General features: G+C 43.9%; 1 protein-coding gene across 2 annotated transcripts in view; it reads left to right on the top strand.

The window, feature by feature from the left end:
* RFX4 (regulatory factor X4) overlaps positions 1-21,460 on the top strand; it is a 172,319-nt gene that overhangs the window by 100,273 nt on the left and 50,586 nt on the right. For both annotated transcript variants that reach the window (XM_027541886.1, XM_027541887.1), the window contains exons 6-10: positions 3,323-3,536; positions 5,456-5,533; positions 13,193-13,356; positions 19,249-19,349; positions 21,362-21,420. In XM_027541886.1, coding sequence (XP_027397687.1) covers positions 3,323-3,536; positions 5,456-5,533; positions 13,193-13,356; positions 19,249-19,349; positions 21,362-21,420 — 616 coding nt within the window. The remainder of the gene's footprint in view (positions 1-3,322; positions 3,537-5,455; positions 5,534-13,192; positions 13,357-19,248; positions 19,350-21,361; positions 21,421-21,460) is intronic.

Raw genomic sequence — 21,460 nt, 5'->3', positions numbered from 1 at the left:
CACACTGACTTATAAAATAATGAAACTTATTATTAAAACACAGCAACCACATATAGGACTTGTAGGACTTGTCACTTAAAGTGCTTCAGAAGCAGTATATCCAATACTGTCCCCCTCATCCCAGCCCCCGGCCATCCCTGGGCAGCACATTCCTACCCTCCAAGGGTAGGTTTAACTTTGGAGCCAAGTTGGATAAAGAATGTGGAAAGTAGATGATCAAACTGGGGAAACCCTTTTTAGTAAAGGTCTGAAAATCAAATGAGACTAATTTTTTTTAATGTGGCTCAGAAGTTCTGGGGGGCAATTTTCAAAGAGAGAAATTTTGAGCAAGGGGTATTTTGGAATAAATTTCTAATAATTTTTCAGGGTGACTCCTCTGAAGAATAAATTTTGTTCATACTGAAGAATTCAAGTATTTGTTTAAAATGAGTTTTCAGCCCTGGTAAGAGTATGGAGTAGAAAACCCAGATTCTTCCTTTCTTGTTTGCTGGTGAGCATGTGGTTGGCACACAAAGGCAATTCAATCTACAGATAAGTGGATGGCTGGAAAGCTATTGAATGAATGGAAAGGAATTATTTTTTTCTCCAGCCCATGGTCTTTTTAGCATCACTGGTTCCAATACATTGCTGCATGTTTCTGAGATAAAAGAGTATAAGTAGATAGTAATGATAGGTATGTGGTAAAAATAGGCAATAAGAATAATAAAAATAGAAGAGAAAGTCTTCCCATCCTACATAAACTTGGAGAAAGTTTCATTCTGTCTATATGTAAGAGCCTGCTTTTGTTTTTTGTTTTCTTTTTCTTTGACTTAGAGGTTGGCAAATGGGACAATATCTTTAAAAATTCAGTTTCATTGTATCCTCTCCATAAGCATCCTCCAAGGTTGGTCACACCTTCAACCAACTGAAAGGTAATAAGAAGCTCTGGTCTCCAACATGCCACTTGGCCTTACGGAGACAGTCCTGTCCGACTCTTTGCAACACTATAGACTGTAACCCACCAGGCTCTTCTGTCCATGGGATTCTCTAGGGAAGAATACTGAGTAGGTTGCCATGCCCTCCTCCAGGGTATCTTCCCAACCCAGGGATCGAACCTGAGTCTCCTGCGGCTCCTGCAGCAGGCAGGTTCTTTATCTGGGAAGCCAGATAAAGAAGGAAAGCCCCAGGGAAGCCCCTTATAGCGACAATCCCTCAGCAAATTTACCTGGACAGACTAAATGGGTGGGGGGTGGTGTGCTGGTGGAGAGTGTGTTGACCTGAAATAAAAAAACTTACAGACCTGAAATAAAAACTTGAGAAGTGATCAGAGCACTAGCGTCACTAGCTTCACTGCAGTTGGCAATTCTAGCAGTATACTCTGAAAAATCAAGAAGTGGTCTGATCTTAATACGTTATTACCATCTTGAGCTTAAGAAAGAATAAGGGCAGACTTTGTAAAGTTAGGGAGGCATGTCATAACTACCTTCCCACCTGGAAGGTCTCCCAGAGCAAACGGAACTCCCCCACCCCACCCACCAAAGGAGTGCCTTCCGGGTGGAAAGGCAGTTATGACAGTTGGCAAGTAGAAGGCACAGACGATAGAAATCAGCTCGACATAAGGAAGAACTTCCTGATCGCTATACTGACCTAAAATGAGCTGGGCTGCCTTTGGAGGGTCCGAGTTCTTCATCCCAGCAGGCATTCAGATAGAGGCGCAATGCCCACTAAGCAGAAGTATCACAGAATGGTATCCGGAGTGGAGAGGGATTTGGGGGAGGGAAGGTTACCTGTGCTTAGCTCTCCTCTCCCAGGAAGGCTCTCCCAGAACTCAAGAGTGTTTTCTCCTTTGAGTTATTTCCTGGCTATCGCCACCAAATCGTTACCAGTAGAAAAGAGTAGTTACCACATTATACAGCATTTCTGAAATCGAGGTCCAGAATTACTTACATTAATATTGCCATGTGATTGCACAAAATGACCCTGGACCTGCTAAATGAGAATCTTTGGGGGTGGGACCTGGGAGTCTGTATTTTAATATGTTTTGTAGGTGATTCTTATCATTAGTAAAGTTTGAGAATCACTGGCTTAGTGGTGAAAAGCACCTTTAGAGGCTCAAATCCTGCCTCTACTGCTTACTCACTAGATGATCTTGGATGTCTTAATTCTCTAGGTCTTAGTTTCTTAGTCTGTAATATGGGGATATTAATCAGTTCCAGCCTCCCAGGGGCTTTGTGAGATGAAATCAGGTAATGTGTGTAAAGCACTTAGCACCTTGTTAGCGACTATGCTACAAATAGTAGATAATGACCGTCCCATCAAGCCAGGACCGTTCTGCAGGGCCACACCCAGCAGGCTTGTGGATCCCAGAGGGATGTGCGTGAAAATTATCTGTGGTTTGTCTCAGTGCTGATTCTAGGGCCCTATCCCCTGTTCTGGGAAGGGGCCTTAGAATCTGTATTTTTATTATGTTCCATAAGAGGCTCTGACAAACATCAAAGTTCGTAGCAATGTGTTTTCTTAGTGCAGCACAGTGGCTCTGTGGTCAGATCGACCCACTTCCTCCCCTGAACAAGCTGTATGACCTTGAGCAAATTACTTAAACTTTCTTGCCTCCAATTCTCATCTGTTGAAAGGTTATAATAATCTCCACTTCATAGCATTATTTTACAAATAAATGTAGGGAAAGCATTTGCCAAAGTGCCTAGCACACCATAAGTTCTTCATAGATTGTCGCTAAAATCCAAGCAAAATGCAGCCTCCATCCCTCATTAGTCTTAATTGAAAACATTACTATTATTAAGCCCTTCCTGAGTTAATAAAGGGTTCTGGTCTTTGTTTTCCATTCAGTGTCAACTGAAACACTGAGTTTATATTTTTAGATACAGTTGTTTAAGACTGCTATTTATTGATTAAGAAAAACATAGGCCAAATAAATTTTTGTTGTTGGTACAGTTGGCAGCCATGAACACCCTCGTCTCCTCGGGTCTTTGCTGAGGGGGACATTCAGACGCTGTACCTGTAGAATCATGCTTGGCTAGATACAAGAGATTAAGTACAAATGGAAATTTTTTCATCCCACTTTCTGCTTTGCAAAGTATTTGACTTAACATTGTCTGTAGGAGGCAATTCTGGTTATTTTTACCTGTCTGATTGATGGCTGGCAACATGGAACTTTGTTTTAATTCTAGATTTCTAAGATGTTGAGCCTAACAGGGGAGTTAACTCTTTTAGTTCAGGGAGAATGGGTCCAAGCCATCATTGGCCTTGGGCTCCAATGGCTCAGGATCCCCCAGCTGATAAGGGTATACGTGGGTTTCTCTCTCTCTCTTACTTTACGGCCCAGGTACCATTACTATGGCATTGCAGTGAAGGAAAGCTCCCAATATTATGATGTGATGTATTCCAAGAAAGGAGCCGCCTGGGTGAGCGAGACAGGCAAGAAAGAAGTGAGCAAGCAGACGGTGGCGTATTCACCCCGGTCCAAACTTGGAACATTGCTGCCAGAATTTCCGAATGTCAAAGATCTAAATCTACCGGCCAGTCTGCCAGAAGAGAAGGTGAGCACGCCTGCAGGACTGCTGGAGTGGGTGGTTCTCCCTCTCTCTCACAAACACACCACACCCACACACACCACACCCACACACACCACACCCACACACCACAATCACATACAACACACTCACACACCACAACCACACACACAACACACATACTCCACACACACCATACTCACACACACCACACTCACACGCATCACACACATACACCACACACACACCACACTCACATACATCACTCACACATACCACATTCACATACACCACACTCACACACACCACGCACACACACCACACTCACACATACCAGAAATATACATACCACACTCACATATACCACACTTACACACATCCCATTCACACACCCTACTCACACACACCACACATGCACCGCACACACATACCACATTCACACGTGCCACACTCACACACACCACACACACACACCACACACACACACCACTCACACACACCACACCCACATACACCACACTTATACACACTTCTATTGCAAAATAGTGAGTTTAAAAGTATAAGGATAGAAATCTGAATCAAGTTGGTCTATTAGTTGTGACAAAGGTAGCATCCCAAAGCAAGATGTTAATAGTAGAGATAACGGGATATGAGGTATACAGAAGCTGCCTGAACTACCTTCATAACTGGCCTGCAAACCCAATCTTATTCTAAAATCAAATGTTTACCTCTCTCCCTGTCCAACTTGTCTACCTACCTACCCATCTCCGGTGCTGCACTGGTCTCCTTTCACAGGGGAGGGCCCCCTCCTCTGAATAGCTTTTTCATAGGATTAAGTTTATTTCCCCATGTGCTGCAGAGGATGTGGTGACATCACACTCCCACAGACAAAGAAGATTTTAAAGGTGGTAGTGATTCAGATAGTTTGGGCCATGGTATTGGGGAGAAATAATTGGAAACACCAATCTGGAGACTCTCTGGTAGGTGATCCCATCCTAAGCGATCTATCTTTTTTTTTATGGGAGTATAGTTGCTTTATAATGTGTTTCTGAAGTGAATCAGTTATATGTATACATATATCCCCTGTTGTTTTTTGATTTTCTTCCCGTTTAGGTCATCATAGAAGCATTAAGTAGAGTTCCCTCTGCTATACAGCATAATGCATCTATCTAGATGTGGCCCAGGGTACCAGTAGGTGTTGAGTTTCTACATATCACACTGGAATGCAGTGATGAATGAGACTTGATTCCTGCTGTCAGGAAGCTTACAGTCAAGCCAGGGAGACAGATGCTTGTACAATCAAACTAAGTTTGTATTAAACGTATATCTATGTTCTCAAACAAAAAGAATAAATAAATCCTTATTTTTCTCAAATTTGCTTTTTTTCTCAGCAAATTTCCTGTACCATCACTTTAAACTTCTTGGGAAAGTGAAGCTAGAGATGCAGTTCTTTTGCTAAGCAGATTCCAGAGAATTTTCAAATGTCTTTTTTGTGTGATTTTGACAAAAGCACCTCTTCTTATAGATGTAGGCTGAATGTTAACTTTTCAATATCTCAGCTGATGAGAATTTAATCCAGTAGGCCTTACTGAACTCTATCTACAATGTGCCAGACACTGTGCTAAATGCTTGATACACAAGCATGAATAATATGCTGTTTTTATTAGTATTTTCCCCAAATCCGGAATTTCAGGGGGTAGACTTGGGGCAAAAAGAGAAACCTGTGCTTTCTGTACAACAGGGTGAGTGCTCTGAGAAACATTCAGGCGCTATGGAGCACAGAGGAGGAAGCTGAGGGAAATGAGTTTCAATGGGACATTACAGGATGCATAGGAGTTAGACAAATTTCATCCCCTCAACAGAGAATAAATGACTTGAAATTCCAAAGGCAGCAGTAATGTGTACTAATGTATGCTTTTATTGTTGATCCTTCCCCACCCCCACAGGTTTCTACCTTTATTATGATGTACAGAACACACTGTCAGAGAATACTGGACACTGTAATAAGAGCCAACTTTGATGAGGTAGGTCAATAAGTGTTAGGCTGTGAATACTCTGCATTAAAATATTATATTACAATAACACTAGCTTTGACTAGTTTCCAGGTCTCTAGAAGCCCTTGATGTACATTAGCTCCCTGAATCCTCAGTGATCCCAGGAAACAAGCACTATCACTACCCCCATTTTGCAGATTTTCTGTGTGGGCAGTGGCTGGCATGGCTTTTTCCTTGTTCTAATGAGTGAACTACATCCTGCCCAGTTGGCCTACTGGGAACCCAGTTTTGTCAAGATATCATTATGCCAGAATTATGCATTCAGAAAAACTAAAGGAAAGCTTATCTATATTTTGGGTTTAACCTTTTCCTGAGGCTCATCTGCTTCAGTGCATTTGGAGCTGATTACCCTCCATTCTCAAGTTCTAGTCCCCATGTCCATTTAACACTGTCCGTAGGACCATCTTTGAATACAAACAGTGTGAGGATTTAATTTTGATTTTAAAATATTATAGTTAAAGAATGGAGAGAAGAAATGAGAGGATAGAGCACTGGTTATATACACAGAGACAGTAAAATATTCTTGTCTAAAACGCCATCAGAAAGAACCTTCCAAAAGGATGGCAGGAAACCACATGTTTCACCCCATAACCTGAGGTCATTCTGTTTAAAGAAAATGCCTTTCAGACAAAAACAAAAACAAATAAAACCACCTGGGATCAGATGTGGACATTGAATCTGAGGGAAGATAACCTAGACTCTGGGCTTCCGGGATAGCTCAACCGATAAAGAATCTGCCTGCAATGCAGGAGACCCCAGTTCGATTCCTGGGTTGGGAAGTTCCCCTGGAGAAGGGATAGGCTACCCACTCCAGTATTCTTGGGTTTCTCTGGTGGCTCAGACGGTAAAGAATCCGCCCACAATGCAGGAGACCTGGGTCAAATCCCTGCGTTGGGAAGATTCCCTAGAGGAAGGCATGGCAACCCACTCCAGTATTCTTGCCTGGAGAATCCTCATGGACAGAGGAGCCTGGCAGGCCATAGGGTCACAAAGAGTCGGACATGACTGAGTGACTGAGCACAGCACAACCTAAGCTGTAAAGGGGCTACACGAATCTCTTGTTATTGGTGAAAAAATGCCTGAGATTTCCCTTTTTAGAGTGGGGGGTTCGTGTGCTGTTGGAGATGGAGGGGACAGGATGAGGTAAGGCAGTGAAGACTTGTTGAGCACTTGCTGGTACCTGTGCGGCTCCTTGTACTGTTCCCTCTGGAGCCTGCTGCAGCAGTGGTACCCCCGTATGTGAGCTGTCACTTGGTTCATAGGCACAGCTCCAGAAGAGGGGGCCATAGAGTAGGACTCTTCTTCCTGCTCTTGATTTTCATCCACTAAGTTTTTAAATCTCCCAAATTCCTTCTGTGACCATTTAAGTCGATTTTTTTGTCTTAAAGAAAGAAAGCTCATTGCTTTCTCTCATATTGTGGTTTGGTTATGCCTTATGTATCAAAGAACCCTGAGATCTGGGCAAATCATGACTCATGATTGGTTAAGACAACACTGGCTTCTGTAACACACAAGCCTCAAGTCTCAACACAATTTGACAAGACATGTCACAGTCCAATGTGGATGCCCTCGATTGGATGGCTGGTTGCTGGGGGTGGTTCAGGGACCCAGGGTCCTCCTACCTCATGGCTGTAGCCTGCCCTAGAGTCTTGGCATCCTCTTTGTTCAGCTGATGGATCAGGGAAAAGGATTACAGCAAAGACATCCTCTCTTCTTGAACTTGTTGGCCCAGAGATAAGATGCATCACTTTTGCCTGTATTCCATTGGCAAGAGCTGGTCTCATGGCACTCCCCCCACCCCCCTCTGCTCCTTGAGGTAAGGGGACCTGGGAAGTGTGGCTCCTCTCTGGGCAGCAGCTTATTTACTAGAGGAGATCTAGTGGTCCCTCTCTGCCACAAGTACTCATAACAAAACTGGTGATAGTCCTCGCTTAACATTCTTATCAAAACTTACTCATCGTCTCCCTTCACTGGCTTCCATTTCTTAATTCCGACACTTATTGGGCATCTAATGATTTATACACTGCTAGATCCCGGGAATGGGGTGATAAGATAAGCCTCGAAGGGAAAAAAGTCATGCATACCAGTAACTCTGGAGAAGGGAATGGCAACCCACTCTAGTATTCTTGCCTGTAAAATTCCATGGACAGAGGAACCTGGCAGGCTATAGCCCATGGAGTCACAAAAAGTTGGATACAACTGAGAAACTAACACACACCAGCAGTTAGGATGCAGAATATATGGTGAGAGGTCCAGAAACCTTGTGAGGGCTTGAGTGTTCCTGTGGGAGAAGGGCCAGACTTGGAGCTCAGGCTTGGATTCAAGATGTGGCTCAATTCCTCATCCTAGGAATGAAGATAAACATACCATCCCTGCCTATCCATTTCACAGGATTGTTGGAAGGAGGAGATGAGACAATGCCTGGTAAAAGGTCATACAAATGCTTGCTTTTATCAGATATGTTAATCAGAGAATTAAGGGAGGTCACACAGTTGGTTAGATCTTTGTCACCTACCGCTGCTGGTCCAGTATTCTTTCCACCCCACTGGCAGGGGTATTTGGTGGCTGTTTTTGAGGTGGCTGATGAAAATGCGGTTGATTCTACCCAAACACAAAAAGAATGCAGGGGGCTATTTTACCTCTGATGAGAATGGCTTTCTCTCCTACAGCTGAGAAAAGTCATCGGTAAATAGATGGTGGATGTCTCTGGTACATTTTGATGATGTAATTTGTTTCAGATCTTCAGGATCTTTAATATCCATTGAGGTCACAATGTACGCTAGTATCACAGTCTTAAATTACCTTGTTTCCTTGTTCATTGTTTGTCTCCTGCCACCAGAACACACAAGCCCTTAAGGGCAGGGATCTTGTTTACTACTGTATCCAGGTCAGCTATACTCTCAGGCTCTCAGTAAATATTTCTTGGGTGGGTGAGTAGATGGATTGATGGATGATGGATGGATGGAAAACCTCCACAGACTTACAGCATTATCAGGAGAGTGCAAAGAAGCCAAGTCTACATATAGGGGACTTCCTGCAAAGCCTTCTCCAAACTACATTGCACAAAGAGTTGTAAAATCAGACAGCCCCATGTTTGAGTCTCAAATCCACCACTTACCAGCCTGTGACCTTGAGAAAGGTACTTAACCTCTGTGAGCCTCAGTTTCTTTGGCTGTAAAATGGGACTCAGAGGGAGATGAGAGGCTGCTTTGGCAGCTATGAGGTAGCTATATCTACCTCATAGTAAAATTGTGATAATTACATGAAAATTGTATAGATTAAAGTATCTAATTTCAAACTCAGAGCATAATAACTGCTAGCTATTGTTTTGTCAAGTTCCTTTTAACACTATAGCAATTAAGTACCCATGACTGGAAATCATCAGATATGTTTCCACAAGATGCCAATATACCAGGAATAAAGTAAGTATGGACATGGAAAAGAAATAAAAAACTTATGTAGATATTGTTAAGGAAATCACCTTCTGATGCTTTATTGAGCAGAGAGGAAAAAGGCTGAGAATTCAAGGGACTAAAGTAGATAATCCAGAAAACTTGTTTTAAATAATCATTTTCAATCATTTACCTGTGATTCTTTCACCATTTTTGCTTGCAAGGAGTAAGGAGAACTTTTTCTGTCTAGTTATGCTTCCATTTATTAAATGCCTTCACGATGCCTGGCATTTTATAAATAATCTTATTTCATCCTACTAATAGGTAAACATCATCTCCATTTTGCTAAAGCTGATAACTCTCGTTTTTACATAATTATTTAGTCCCGAGCTCCAGATTCAACTGACTTGCCATCTAACATAACATGGCCTAATCAGAGCTCTGACTTTCCACCCTAAATCTGTTTTTCCCGAGTCTTAGATAGCCACTACCACACATCCAACTGCTCAAGCCACAAACCTCAATTCTTCATATCTAGTCTATCAGAATGTCCTGTTGACTCTACTTCCTGATAAGAACACCTAACTTGCAGGTATCAGCCCTTGAGCTTTGCAGTGTGTTCGCGCCTCCTGAGGAGCCAGCCCATCGGACACTGTTGTTGTTGTTCAGTTGCCCAGTCGTGTCTGGCAGACATTGCTGCTGCTGCTGCTGCTGCTGCTAAGTCGCTTCAGTCGTGTCTGACTCTGTGCGATCCCATAGGCGGCAGCCCACCAGGCTTCCCCGTCCCTGGGATTCTCCAGGCAAGAACACTGGAGTGGGTTGCCATTTCCTTCTCCAATGCATGAAAGTGAAAAGTGAAAGGAAAGTCGCTCAGTCGTGTCCAAATCTTCGTGACCCCATGGACTGCAGCCTACCAGGCTCCTCCGTCCATGGGATTTTCCAGGCAAGAGTACTGGAATGGGGTGCCATTGCCTTTTCCGCCAGCAGACATTAAAGGCTCTTAAATGCAGAGTGAGGTTGAAACTGGGTAACATGGCATCTACAAATGCTGCTCCAGTGACAGAACCGACGGCGGCTCTCAGTGCCAGTTGGACAGACTTGAAAAAGACAGATGGCTGCTCGTGCGAGTGATCTTCTACAGATTTGTTTTACTGTACACAGTCGCTGATGCTTTCCAGAATTTCTGCTGGAAACCGACTCATAAAAAGAGAGTAGGGCTACATGCAAGGAGAACTTAGAAAGACAAATGAATTCAGAATCTACCAAATATTAGCAATCAACTGGGCAGTGCTTCTTATTCAGAGTTGGAAGGTCAGGCAGGGAAGTGCAGGACCTGGCCAGAGGCCAATATCCTGGGATGAGATGGGATCTGGGGACAGCAGAGGGTTGTCTGGAGGGCGAGTACCTTGTCTAAGAGATGTGGCTATCTCCAGGCCCAAGTCAGCTAATAGCCATCCATTATCCCAATGAAAACAAGAGCCTTGATAGGTGAGCAGAGCCACCATGGGGATCCTGGCTGGGTGATGCTCAGAAACTTAGGCGAGGGTATCTCAAGCCTTTATGGCAGTACAGGGATTTCTTGGGGCTTCCCAGGTGGAACTAGTGGTAAAGAACCCACCTGCCAATGAAGGAAACATGAGAGATGCAGGTTTGATCTCTGGGTTGGGAAGATCCCCTGCAGGAGGGCATGGCAACCCACTCCAGTATTCTTACCTGGAGAGTCTCATGGACAGAGGAGCCTGGTGGGCTATAGTTCGTAGGGTCGCAAAGAGTCAAACATGACTGAAGTGACTTAGCACATATGCATGCACTGATTTCTTATGCCTAGAAGTGGTATGCCTCCATAATATAGTAATAGTAATAGAATTTAACCTTTATTAGGCATTTACTATGTGCCAAGCACTATAATAAGTACTTTTATAGGAATCTTTACCAAAATCTAGTTAATACTATTTTAATTCCCATTTCACTGATAAAGAAACTGAGGCATAGAGATAATACCCCTCTAGTTGGTAGTGGGGACTTAAAGGCAGTCTTCACTCATCTGATTTTAATTTTCAATCTGGTTGAAAACTTTGCCATATTTTCACTGTCATGGAATTAACAGAACTGCGACTTGAGTTTTACAATGTACAAATCTGACCTCATTCACCTTGATCATGTTTTTGGCAATTAACCATTTTCCCTCTAGGAAGTTAGGGGGCATGCTTCTCTCTCCATTCCTCATCCATCAAGCCTCCAATCCAGTATTTGCATTGAGAAGTCCAGCCAGGCCATGGGCATCAGGATAGTCTGTCCACTTGAGGCTGAGTTGATGTCACCAGGCTGGGGTCAGAGGTAGCCTGTAAAGAGGAAAGCAAGACCCAACTCCTAATAAGGGCTTGAAGGACATCTGCAGGTTCCCAGGGTGGGGCCAGAAAGCTGGGAGGCAGGCGACAGTCCAAGGAGAGCCATAGGTCTCAGGAATGGGATAGAAGTCCAGTTACCAAGAGAAAAGCAAAGTAGCCATGAGATTGATTTATGGAAAGATAGGCAGACTTGCACTCTATCCATCCATTCCCTGACTTGCTGTCTGGCTTTGGACAAATAAGTTAATCTCTACAAAATGGGAGCAGCAATCCTCAGCTGTAGTATCAACTGAGAGAAACTGTGCTAAGTTTCTAACATATAGTAGCCCTCAATAAATACATAATGCTGACACCAATAATTACACCACCTCCAAAGTGTTAGCTTCAAGTACTGAATTATTTCCTGCTTTGGATCAAGATTGACTTATGGAACCAGAGATATAGGCAGTGCTGTGCATGGGGTTCAGGAGTGCCCATCTGTGGAGGAAAGAATGATCCCTGGTCTAGGAACCAAGTCGAGCTTATAAGAATTCGCAGCAATTCAGTTATTTCTTCCCTAACCTTAAGATGAGTCATGCCTCAATGTTAGTTCTGTCTGACTCTTTGTGACCCTATGGACTGTAGCCCTCCAGGCTTCTTTGTCCATGGAATTCTCTAGGCAGGGACATGAAATGGTGTGCTGTGCTTAGTTGCTCAGTTGTGTCTGTCTCTTTGCGACCTCGTGGACTGCAGCCCACCAGGCTCCTCTGTTCATGGAGCTTCATCAGGCAAGAATACTGTAATGGGTTGCCATACCTTCCACCAGGGGATCTTCCCAGTCCAATGATGGAAGCCAGGTCTCTCGCATTGCAGGCAGATTCTTTACCAACTGAATCACCAGGGAAGCCCACAGAGTGGGTAGCCTATCCCTTCTCCAGGAGGCCTTTCCAACCCAGGGATCAAACCTGGGTCTTTACATTGCAGGTGGATTCTTTACTGTCTGAGCCACCAGGGAAGCCCCTTGAAAATGTTATTATATGCACTAAGTAAATATCCTCAACTCTGTCCTTTCACTTCCTTTGTCTTGTCCCACCCCTCCACCCCCTACCCTTCTCTCTCACTGACCTCCAACTCACACCCTGGAAGATAGAGGTGTAGGGGCCTGATATCCTCATATTTACAACAATAATTCCATTTTGAGTGCCTACTAGATTTCTGTTCTGTGCTAGTGGTTAGAGTTGTGGGTTGGGGTGTGGTCATAGCTTACTGTCCAGATATCACTATCTAGCATCCCATAATAACACCAGCCAGCCAAGGCTACACCAAAGGCTCTTTGAGAAAATGATGTAATCTGGATACAAAGGGGCCCTTGCAGTTTATCAATTTTGGGGGCACATGTGCATCAGGAGACTTCAGTTTGTGGCACCTACTCTCTTTCCTCCTAGACATATTCCTTTTACCAGCAGCTCATACACTGTTCTTTTCCTTTGCAGAACTCCTTGGGGCCCCCAGGGCACCAACAGGCTCAAAGAGTAGTTCTAGTGCTCCAAGCTTTTTAGAAGCCATGTCCCACTTTCTCTTTCTTAACCTTTTTACGCAGACCCCAGTAAGCATGAAGGGGCTGATGGGGTGACAAGCTACTCCTCTCTCCCAGGGCAGAGCAGACCCCAGGCTGCCAGGCCAGGTGCTCCTCCAGCAGGGGGCATGCGCACAAATGGCCAGGGTCAGGACTTGGGATGGGAGGACCTTCCAAAGCTCAAAATCCACCCCAGGCTGAGACAGCCTCTGCGTTTGCAGCGGGAACAGAGAAGAGCACTGTGGACCGGAGTGGCCTTGGCCAAGTCCCCAGGCTCTGCTGGGAAGGCCCTGTGTAACTTCATGGTTCTTCTCCTCTCTGTGGGTCAATACAGGTTCAAAGTTTCCTTCTGCACTTTTGGCAAGGAATGCCGCCCCACATGCTGCCTGTGCTGGGCTCCTCCACGGTGGTGAACATCGTCGGCGTGTGCGACTCTATCCTCTACAAGGCTATCTCCGGAGTGCTGATGCCCACCGTACTGCAGGCGCTACCTGACAGGTGGGCACGCTTTTTCTCCTATCCCCGTGTGGCAGGTCCTCAGCCACTTCTCAGTTATGGAAAATAACTGCGTTCTTTGGGGTCCTCCCTTGTAAAGATCTTTAATTTTGTTGTTGCTGTTCAGTTGCTGTCATGTCTCACTCTTTGCAACCCCATGGACTTCCACACACCAGGCTCCCCTGTCCTCCACTATCTCCTGGAGTTTGCTCAAGTTCATGTCCATTGAGTCAGTGATGCTATCTAGCCATCTCATCCTCTGCCGCCCCCTTCTCCTTTTGCCTTCAATCTTTCCCAGCATCAGGGTCTTTTCCAATGGGTCACTTCTTTGCATCAGGTGGCCGAAGTATTGGAGCTTCAGCTTTAGCATCAGACCTTCCAGTGAATATTCAGGGTTGATTTCTTTTAGGATTGACTGGTTTGGTCTCCTTGCTGTCCAAGGGACTCTCAAGAGTCTCCTCCAGCACCACAATTTGAAAGCATAAATTCTTCAGCACTCAGCCTTCTTTATGGTCCAACTCTAAAGTCTGTACATGACTACTGGAAAAATCACAGCTTTGACTGTACAGATCTTTGTTGGTAAAATGATGTCTCTGCTTCTTACTACACAGTCTAGGTTTGTCATAGTTTTTCTTCCAAGGAGCAAGTGTCTTTTAATTTCATGGCTGCAGTCACCATCTGCAGTGATTTTAGAGCTCCCCCCGCCCCCGCCAAAAAAAAAAAAAATCTGTCATTACTTACACTTTTTCCTGTTCTATTTGCCATGAAGTGATGGGACCAGAGGTCATGATCTTAGTTTTCTGAATGTTGAGTTGTAAGCCAGCTTTTCCATTCTCCTCTTTCCCTCTCATCAAGAGGATTTTCAGTTCCTTTTTGCTTTCTGCCATTAGACTGGTATCATTTGCATATCTGAGATTATTGATATTTCTCCTGGCAATCTTGATTCCAGCTTGTGAGTCATCCATTCTGGCATTTAGCATGATGTACTCTGCATAGAAGTTAAATAAGCGGGGTGACAATATACAGCCTTGACATACTCCTTTCCCAATTTTAAACCAGTCCCTTGTTTCATGCCTGATTCTAACTGTTGCTTCTTGACCTGCATACATGTTTCTCAGGAGGCAGATAAGGTGGTCTGGTATTTCCCATCTCTTTAAAAATTTCCCACAGTTTGGATCCACACAGTCAAAGGCTTTAGCATAGTCAATGAGGCAGAATTGGACTTTAAATTTTAAAGTATAAGACATTAAATTTTATTTATATTTTTAAATATTAGTAAAAAAGTTTAATATTTTAAACCACTTGTACCATTCAAAACTTTCCTGTGGTCCAGTGGTTGGGACTTCACCTTCCAGTACAGTGGATATGGGAGCTTCCCTGGTCGGGGAGCTAAGCTCCACTTGCCATGCAGCCTGAAAACAAAAACATAAAACAGAAGCAGTATTATAACAAATTCTATAAATACTTAAAAAAAAATGGTCCCTGTCAAAAAAAATCTTATAAAACAAGATACAAAACATTAAAAAAATTCAAAAAATATGACACGATACACAGCGAAATGTCTCCATTCTACTCTTCTTCCCCAGACACCCAGTTTCCCCTCCCACAGAGCATCAGATATAAACATTTTCTTGGGGGGGAGCCATTCAGATCTGCTATTAACATGTAACCAATGCATGACATATACTTTGTCTTTTTAAATTTAATTTAATTTTTAATTGGAGGATAATTACTTTACAATATGTTTCTGTCATACCTCAACATGAGTCAGCCACAGGGATACATATCCATGTCCTCTCCCTCTTAAACTTCCCTCCCACCTCCCTCCCCATCCCACCCCTCTAGGTTGTCACAGAGCACCAGCTCTGGGTTCCCTGCATCATACAGGGAATTCCCACTGGCTGTCTGTTTAACAGTTGGTGCATCATACAGGGAATTCCCACTGGCTGTCTGTTTAACAGTTGATAAGGTATTTGTTCCAATACTACTCTCTCAAGTCTTCCCACCCTCTCCCTCCCCCACTGTGAACAGTCTGTTCTTTATGTCTGTGTCTCCTTTGCTGACCTGCAAATAAGTTCATCTGTACCGTCTTTCTAGATTCCATATATATGCATTCATATACAGTATTTGTTTTTCTCTTTCTGACTGACTTCTCTCTGTATGGGCTTCCCTTGTGGTTCAACTGGTAAAGAATCCACCTGCAACATGGGAGACCTCAGTTCGATCCCTGGGTTGGGAAGATCCCTGGAGAAGTGAAAGGCTACCCACTCCAGTATTCTTGCCTGGAGAATTCCATGAATAGTCCATGGGGTTACAAAAAGTCAGACATGACTGAGCAACTTTCACTCACTTCACTCTGTATAATAGGCTCTAGTGACACCCTATATATGCTGTTTTGTACCTTGTTTCTAAAAGGAACAAGTCTTGAAGACTGTGTTGGACAGCTTCTGTGCCCCTGCAGAGGAAGGCTCCTCTGTGTTCTGTGCCACCTTCTGCCCTGTGAGGTGGAGCAGGGGAGGGTGCAGCCCCCTTATGCGGCTCCATTTCCCTTTGGCTTCCAGCTCAGATCAGCCAGTGTGAGGGTTGGGCGTCAGCAGGGAGGTCAGAAGGAGGGAGAAGAGTGAAGTCAGGAGACTGCCTTTCTGCCTCCCTCCCTGTGAGGTCACCTCTGGCTGGCCACGTCCTCCTTGGGGCTCTGCACCCGTTCAGGCAGCCTCTCTCTCTCTCTCCCTCCACGCTGTCCTTTGAGTGTGAGGTGGGTGACAGCCTGCTGGCCCTAAACCCGGGTTGCTGCAGTCACCCTTATGGGTTCACCTATGCCTATCCATGCCTTTATGACTTATCCCTTATAAATAAACTGCACTATTTTGAGTGGCATCTGTTTCCTGTTGGGACTGTTACAGAGAGCATTCTACATCCGCCTATAATGAGGTTTGTTTTTTTCTTCTTTTTTAACACCTGCATATTATGCCTTTGTGTTGAGTTTAACTCGTTGTTATGGTGTTTCCAGTCTTGTCCCACCACTATACAGTGCTGTGATGAATAATGTTCTCAGTACATTCTTTTATATGTTGCAGTTTGTTAGTTTCCTAGGGCTGCAGCAACAAAAAGTACGGCAAACTGGGTGGTCTGGAAAAAAAAAAAAACAAATATATTGCCTCACAGTTCTGGAGGCTGAAAGTCTGATGTCAGGGGGCTGTCAGGGTTGGTTCCTTGGGCTTCCCAGGTGGTGCTAGTGGTAAAGAATCCACCTGACAACGCAGGAGACATAAGAGGCTCAGGTTTGATCCCTGGGTCAGGAAGATCCCCTGGAGGAGGGCATGACTACCCACTGCAGTATTCTTGCCTAGAAAGTCCCATGGACAGAGGAACCTGGCGGGCTACAATCCATGGGGTTGCAGAGTTGGACACGACTGGAGCAACTTGGCACACATGCATGCACAGGGTTGGTTCCTTTCAGAGACCGAGAGAAGATCTGCTCCACACCTCTCTCCCAGCTTCTGATGGCTACCATCAGTCCTGGGCATTCCTCGGTTTGTAGCTGCACCACCCGTCTCTGCCTCCATCTTCACACTGACCCCCACTCTATGTCTCACTGTCTTTTGTAAAGACACTTGTCATTGGATTTAGGGCCCACAGTTAATCCAAAGTTTCATCCCAAGATCCTTAATTTAATCACATCTCTAAAAACCCTTTTATCAAATAAGGTCAACTTAACGGGTTCCAGTGGACTTATTTTGGGGGAAACAACCCTTCATCTTACTGCATAGAGTATACATGCAGGATCAATTCCTAAAGGGCTCAATTCCTAGTTCAAAGCCTATGTGACTTAAACTTTTCTCAGTGAAGTTTTAATTTGCATTTATCTTATTATGAATGGTGTTGAACATCCCTTCATGTCTTTAAGAGTGATTTTTATTTCTTTCCTGTGAACTCTCTGCTCTTAATCTTTGACTGTTTTTCTATTTGGTAGTTGCTGTTTTTCTCATTGATTTTTAAGAGCATTTTATTTTTTAGGGATATTAACCATGTGTCTGTAATAAGACTTGCAAATATTTTCTCATTTTGTTCTTTTATTTTTGCCATACAGAAAATGTATTTGCATAGTTGAATTTATCAGCCCTTGTTTTTATGGCTTCTGGATTTTGTATCATTGTTTTAAACCTCTTCCCCACTCCAATTACAATACAATTTTCTCATGGCTTATCCCACAAAACTTATGGTTTAATTCTGTACCTTTGAACTTTTATTCAACTTATAATTCATCCTTGTGTAAGATGTAAAGTTGACTCATTGGGAAAAACTCTGATGCTGGGAGGGATTGGGGGCAGGAGGAGAAGGGGACGACAGAGGATGAGATGGCTGGATGGCATCACTGACTCCATGGACGTGAGTCTGAGTGAACTCCAGGAGTTGGTGATGGACAGGGGAGGCCTGGCGTGCTGCGATTCATGGGGTCGCAAAGGGTTGGACACGACTGAGCGACTGAACTGAACTGAAGATGTAAAGTGTGCCTTTTTCCCCCAGCAGTTCTTCTTATCCCAATACATATGTTAATTATTCTATCTTTTCTTCACAGATTTAATGTGCCTCCTATTTTATGTAGTAAATTGGTACTATTTCTAGCCTTCCTAGTCTATACCGTTTATATTGCTGTATATTCACGTTCTATGTTTCCCAGGTGGCGCTAGTGGTAAAGAACCCAGCTGCCAATGCAGGAGGCGAAAGAGACATGGGTTCAATTTCTGAGTTGAGAAGATTCCCCTAGAGGAGGGTATGGCAACCCACTCCAGGATTCTTGCCTGGAGAATCCCATGGACAGAGGAGCCTGGCACTCTATAGTCTATGGAGTCACAAAGAGTTGTACACGACTGAAGCGACTTAGTACGCACCCATGCATATTCATGTTTCAGGGTCACGCTATCTTTAAGCTCTGTGCTTTTAAATATATTTTATTTTATTTTTTAACTTTACAATATTGTATTGGTTTTGCCATATATCAACATGAATCTGCCACAGGTATACACGTGTTATATTTTAATATTTGATAGGCTAGCTCCTCATATTTACTTCCTTTTGTAGAATTTTCCTCTTATTGTCAACACAGTGGCATGTGGTTTTACATGTTTGTGTGTGCGTGTATGTACATATTGAATATATATGCATATTTAAAACTTGTCAGTTAGAAATGCATACTCTGTTTTTAGGGGTGAAATGATACAACATCTTGAATTTGCGTAAAACGCTCTAGAAAAGAAAGAGTAGCATGTTGTAAATCAAACCGGCAAAGTGTCTCTAATTATTCATGCTGGGTCATGGGTATTTGGAGGTTTAAAGTGTTTCATAGTAAAAGCATTAAAAGTAAAACTTAACAGAAAGTAGAGTGCCCACTGAAATAGAGAACACAAGAAAAGAACCAGGTGTGATGGGGAAATAATGAATTCTGTTTGAACATGTTTAATTTGATGAATCTTTGAGGGCTTTGAAATGGCGGTGTCCCCGGGGCTGCCTGCCCCACCCCTGAGTTGCTGCTTTCAGTGACTCCTAATGGTTGCAGTCAAAACACCATCAGAGATCATAAGACTCTGTAGGGCCCTGCAGGGAGGACTGTGGCCTGTACTGTAGGGAACACGTGAAGCCCTTTTTTGCTGTTGTTGTTTAGTTGCTAAGTTGTGTCTGACTCTTTTGCAGCTCCCATGGACTGTAGCCTGCCTGCCAGGCTCCTCTGTCCATGGAATTTCCCATGCAAGAATGCTGGAGTGAGTTGTCATTTCCTTCTGCAGGAAATCTTCCCTACCCAGGGATCGAACCCGCATCTCCTGCATTGGCTTCTTTAACCGCTGAGCCACCTGGGAAGCCCACGAGGTGCTAACGATGTGTCATTCCTTTTTCTAGCTTGACTCAGGTGATCCGGAAGTTTGCTAAGCAACTGGATGAGTGGCTAAAAGTGGCTCTCCATGACCTCCCAGAAAATTTGCGAAACATCAAGTTTGAATGTAAGTACTAAGTTTGGAAGCAGAGGGGAAGGGAGGGTAACACTTTAGTACCAGGTATTTCACACAGGTTGTCAATAAAATAACAATAAGAGCTAACAATTTACTGGTACCTACAAAGCACTGAGTACTATGCTTAGCACTTTCCATGCATTAATTTAGTTAATCCTTACAAAATGTTTATTAAGGGTGGCACACCTCTCCTTTACAGAAAATGAAACAGGCTCAGAGACAGAGTCAGCTGCAGAGGCAGGTCTGTCTGTCTGACGTCCATGTTTCTGCTATCACGGCCACACTTTTTATTCTAGTTAATCCTCACTCACTCGCTGATGTAGAAAACAATATCCCTCTTCTGCTGATGAGGCTCAGAGAAGCGAAGACAGTTCCCCCAAGCTACACAGTCACATAGCTGGTAATTAGGGGCCAGAAGTTGAACTCACATCTTTCTGACCCTAAAACTGAGATTTCCCCGAAGCTCCTGCCCACAGAATGGGGCTAACAGAAGACGAAAAACAGCTTCAGGGGTCCACATATTTAATTCTCTACCTAAGGGGAAAGCAAAATTAATATTTCTCACAGGGTATTGGGACTATGGATCTTTTCTCTGACAAGCGTCACCACTCAGTCCCCTAGTAATCATTTTGCCTGAGAAAACTGGACCTGTTCCTCTGGCTCAGTGTGTCCATACTTGTGGGAAGTCTCACGTGCCATTAAGTAAAGATGAAATGATTTTAAGCAAAACAAAGTTTTGAGGTATATGTTTCTTAGAGCTCCATTTGAATACAGCTTGCCATTCTTGCCCGAAATAAGTGCCAGCAAGAAAAATGAAGGAGATCAAATTACCCTCTCTCCACAGGCGAAGGGGGCCCTTTCAGACTCCCTTTGAGGCCGCCTGCCGTGCCCATCACCTATTGATAAAGCCCGCTTTATTTCACGGCTCTCAGTTCTTTTCTTTTCACGAGCACTAAATTCCACATCACAAAGTTAAAGAAAAAGTAATTAAGGAGAAGGATTAACGATTGATCGCCCTGGAAAATTAGAAGTTCATCTGTCCCCCCACCCCACCCACCTACCCCTCATTCCTCCACCCCACGCCCTATTTTTCCAACCAAGCTGGCTCTGAGCACAAATTGGAATAATCCCAGGGAAATTTCTGATTGTTTCTTGACCAGTTCAGAAATTAATGAGAAGAATGCCCCGTGCCCATTTTAATTACGCTGGCAAAACAAACCTGTTGAAAGTCTAAAGCCAGGAGGTTTGTTGCACCTGCCACCTGTGGGTGCCTGGAGGCATCTGCTCTCCCCAGGGGGCCTGGGGGTGCACTTGAAGAATTTACAAGGAGTAGAGACATACACCTCTCCAAAGGACTCTGTAAGGACGAAGATCTCAGACTGGCATGTGGCTTGTGTGCTTCAAAATCTACAGATATAAGATCACCCCACTTCAAAGCATCAGCCTGTTATGTTAGCAGAGGACCCAGTCATCAAAACACACCAATAGGGCATGGAGACCGTTGGTTGAAAACGACAGATTGTGAATACAAAGCCATATTCAAGGTGCTGCCCAGGGTTCCATCCTAGAAGCAACCCTGCTCAATCAAGGTTTCCTAGTAGATACACTACTTTTTAAAGGGCCTTCTTCAAAGCTTCCACTCGATTCCTGCAATTATTTATGGGGAGAAGAGATTGAACTTGCAATTAGCGAAATGAAAGACAAGTAAATAATTGCTTTTACTCACGGTTGATTGACGCCACAATTTCTCACACCTGCCAGTGTGGAGTGCAGGCAACTTTGAAATATGTACCCCAAATATCACCATCTTAGGAAATAGTTGTCCAAGTGGGAGAACAAAAGAGCAGATGCAGGGTTTCATCAGTGGGTAATAGAAAATACTGTTGGACCATGCATGAGAAAAAGTTAGGCAAATAAGCTACTTTTGAAAATCGCCCCCGGAAAATCCCAGGTCAGACCATAAAGCATGCAAGTATTTCATACTCACTCTTTTCTTCTTGCAGTGTCAAGAAGATTTTCCCAAATCCTGAGACGGCAAACATCACTAAATCACCTTTGCCAGGTAGCTGTCCTGTGTTATACGTTCTAACTACTGCTAAGTC

The sequence above is a fragment of the Bos indicus x Bos taurus genome, chromosome 5, assembly GCF_003369695.1.
Source record: "Bos indicus x Bos taurus breed Angus x Brahman F1 hybrid chromosome 5, Bos_hybrid_MaternalHap_v2.0, whole genome shotgun sequence".
NCBI lineage: Eukaryota > Metazoa > Chordata > Mammalia > Artiodactyla > Bovidae > Bos > Bos indicus x Bos taurus.
Note: the sequence above shows the minus strand (reverse complement) of the source record. Positions and strands in the feature narration are given on the sequence as shown.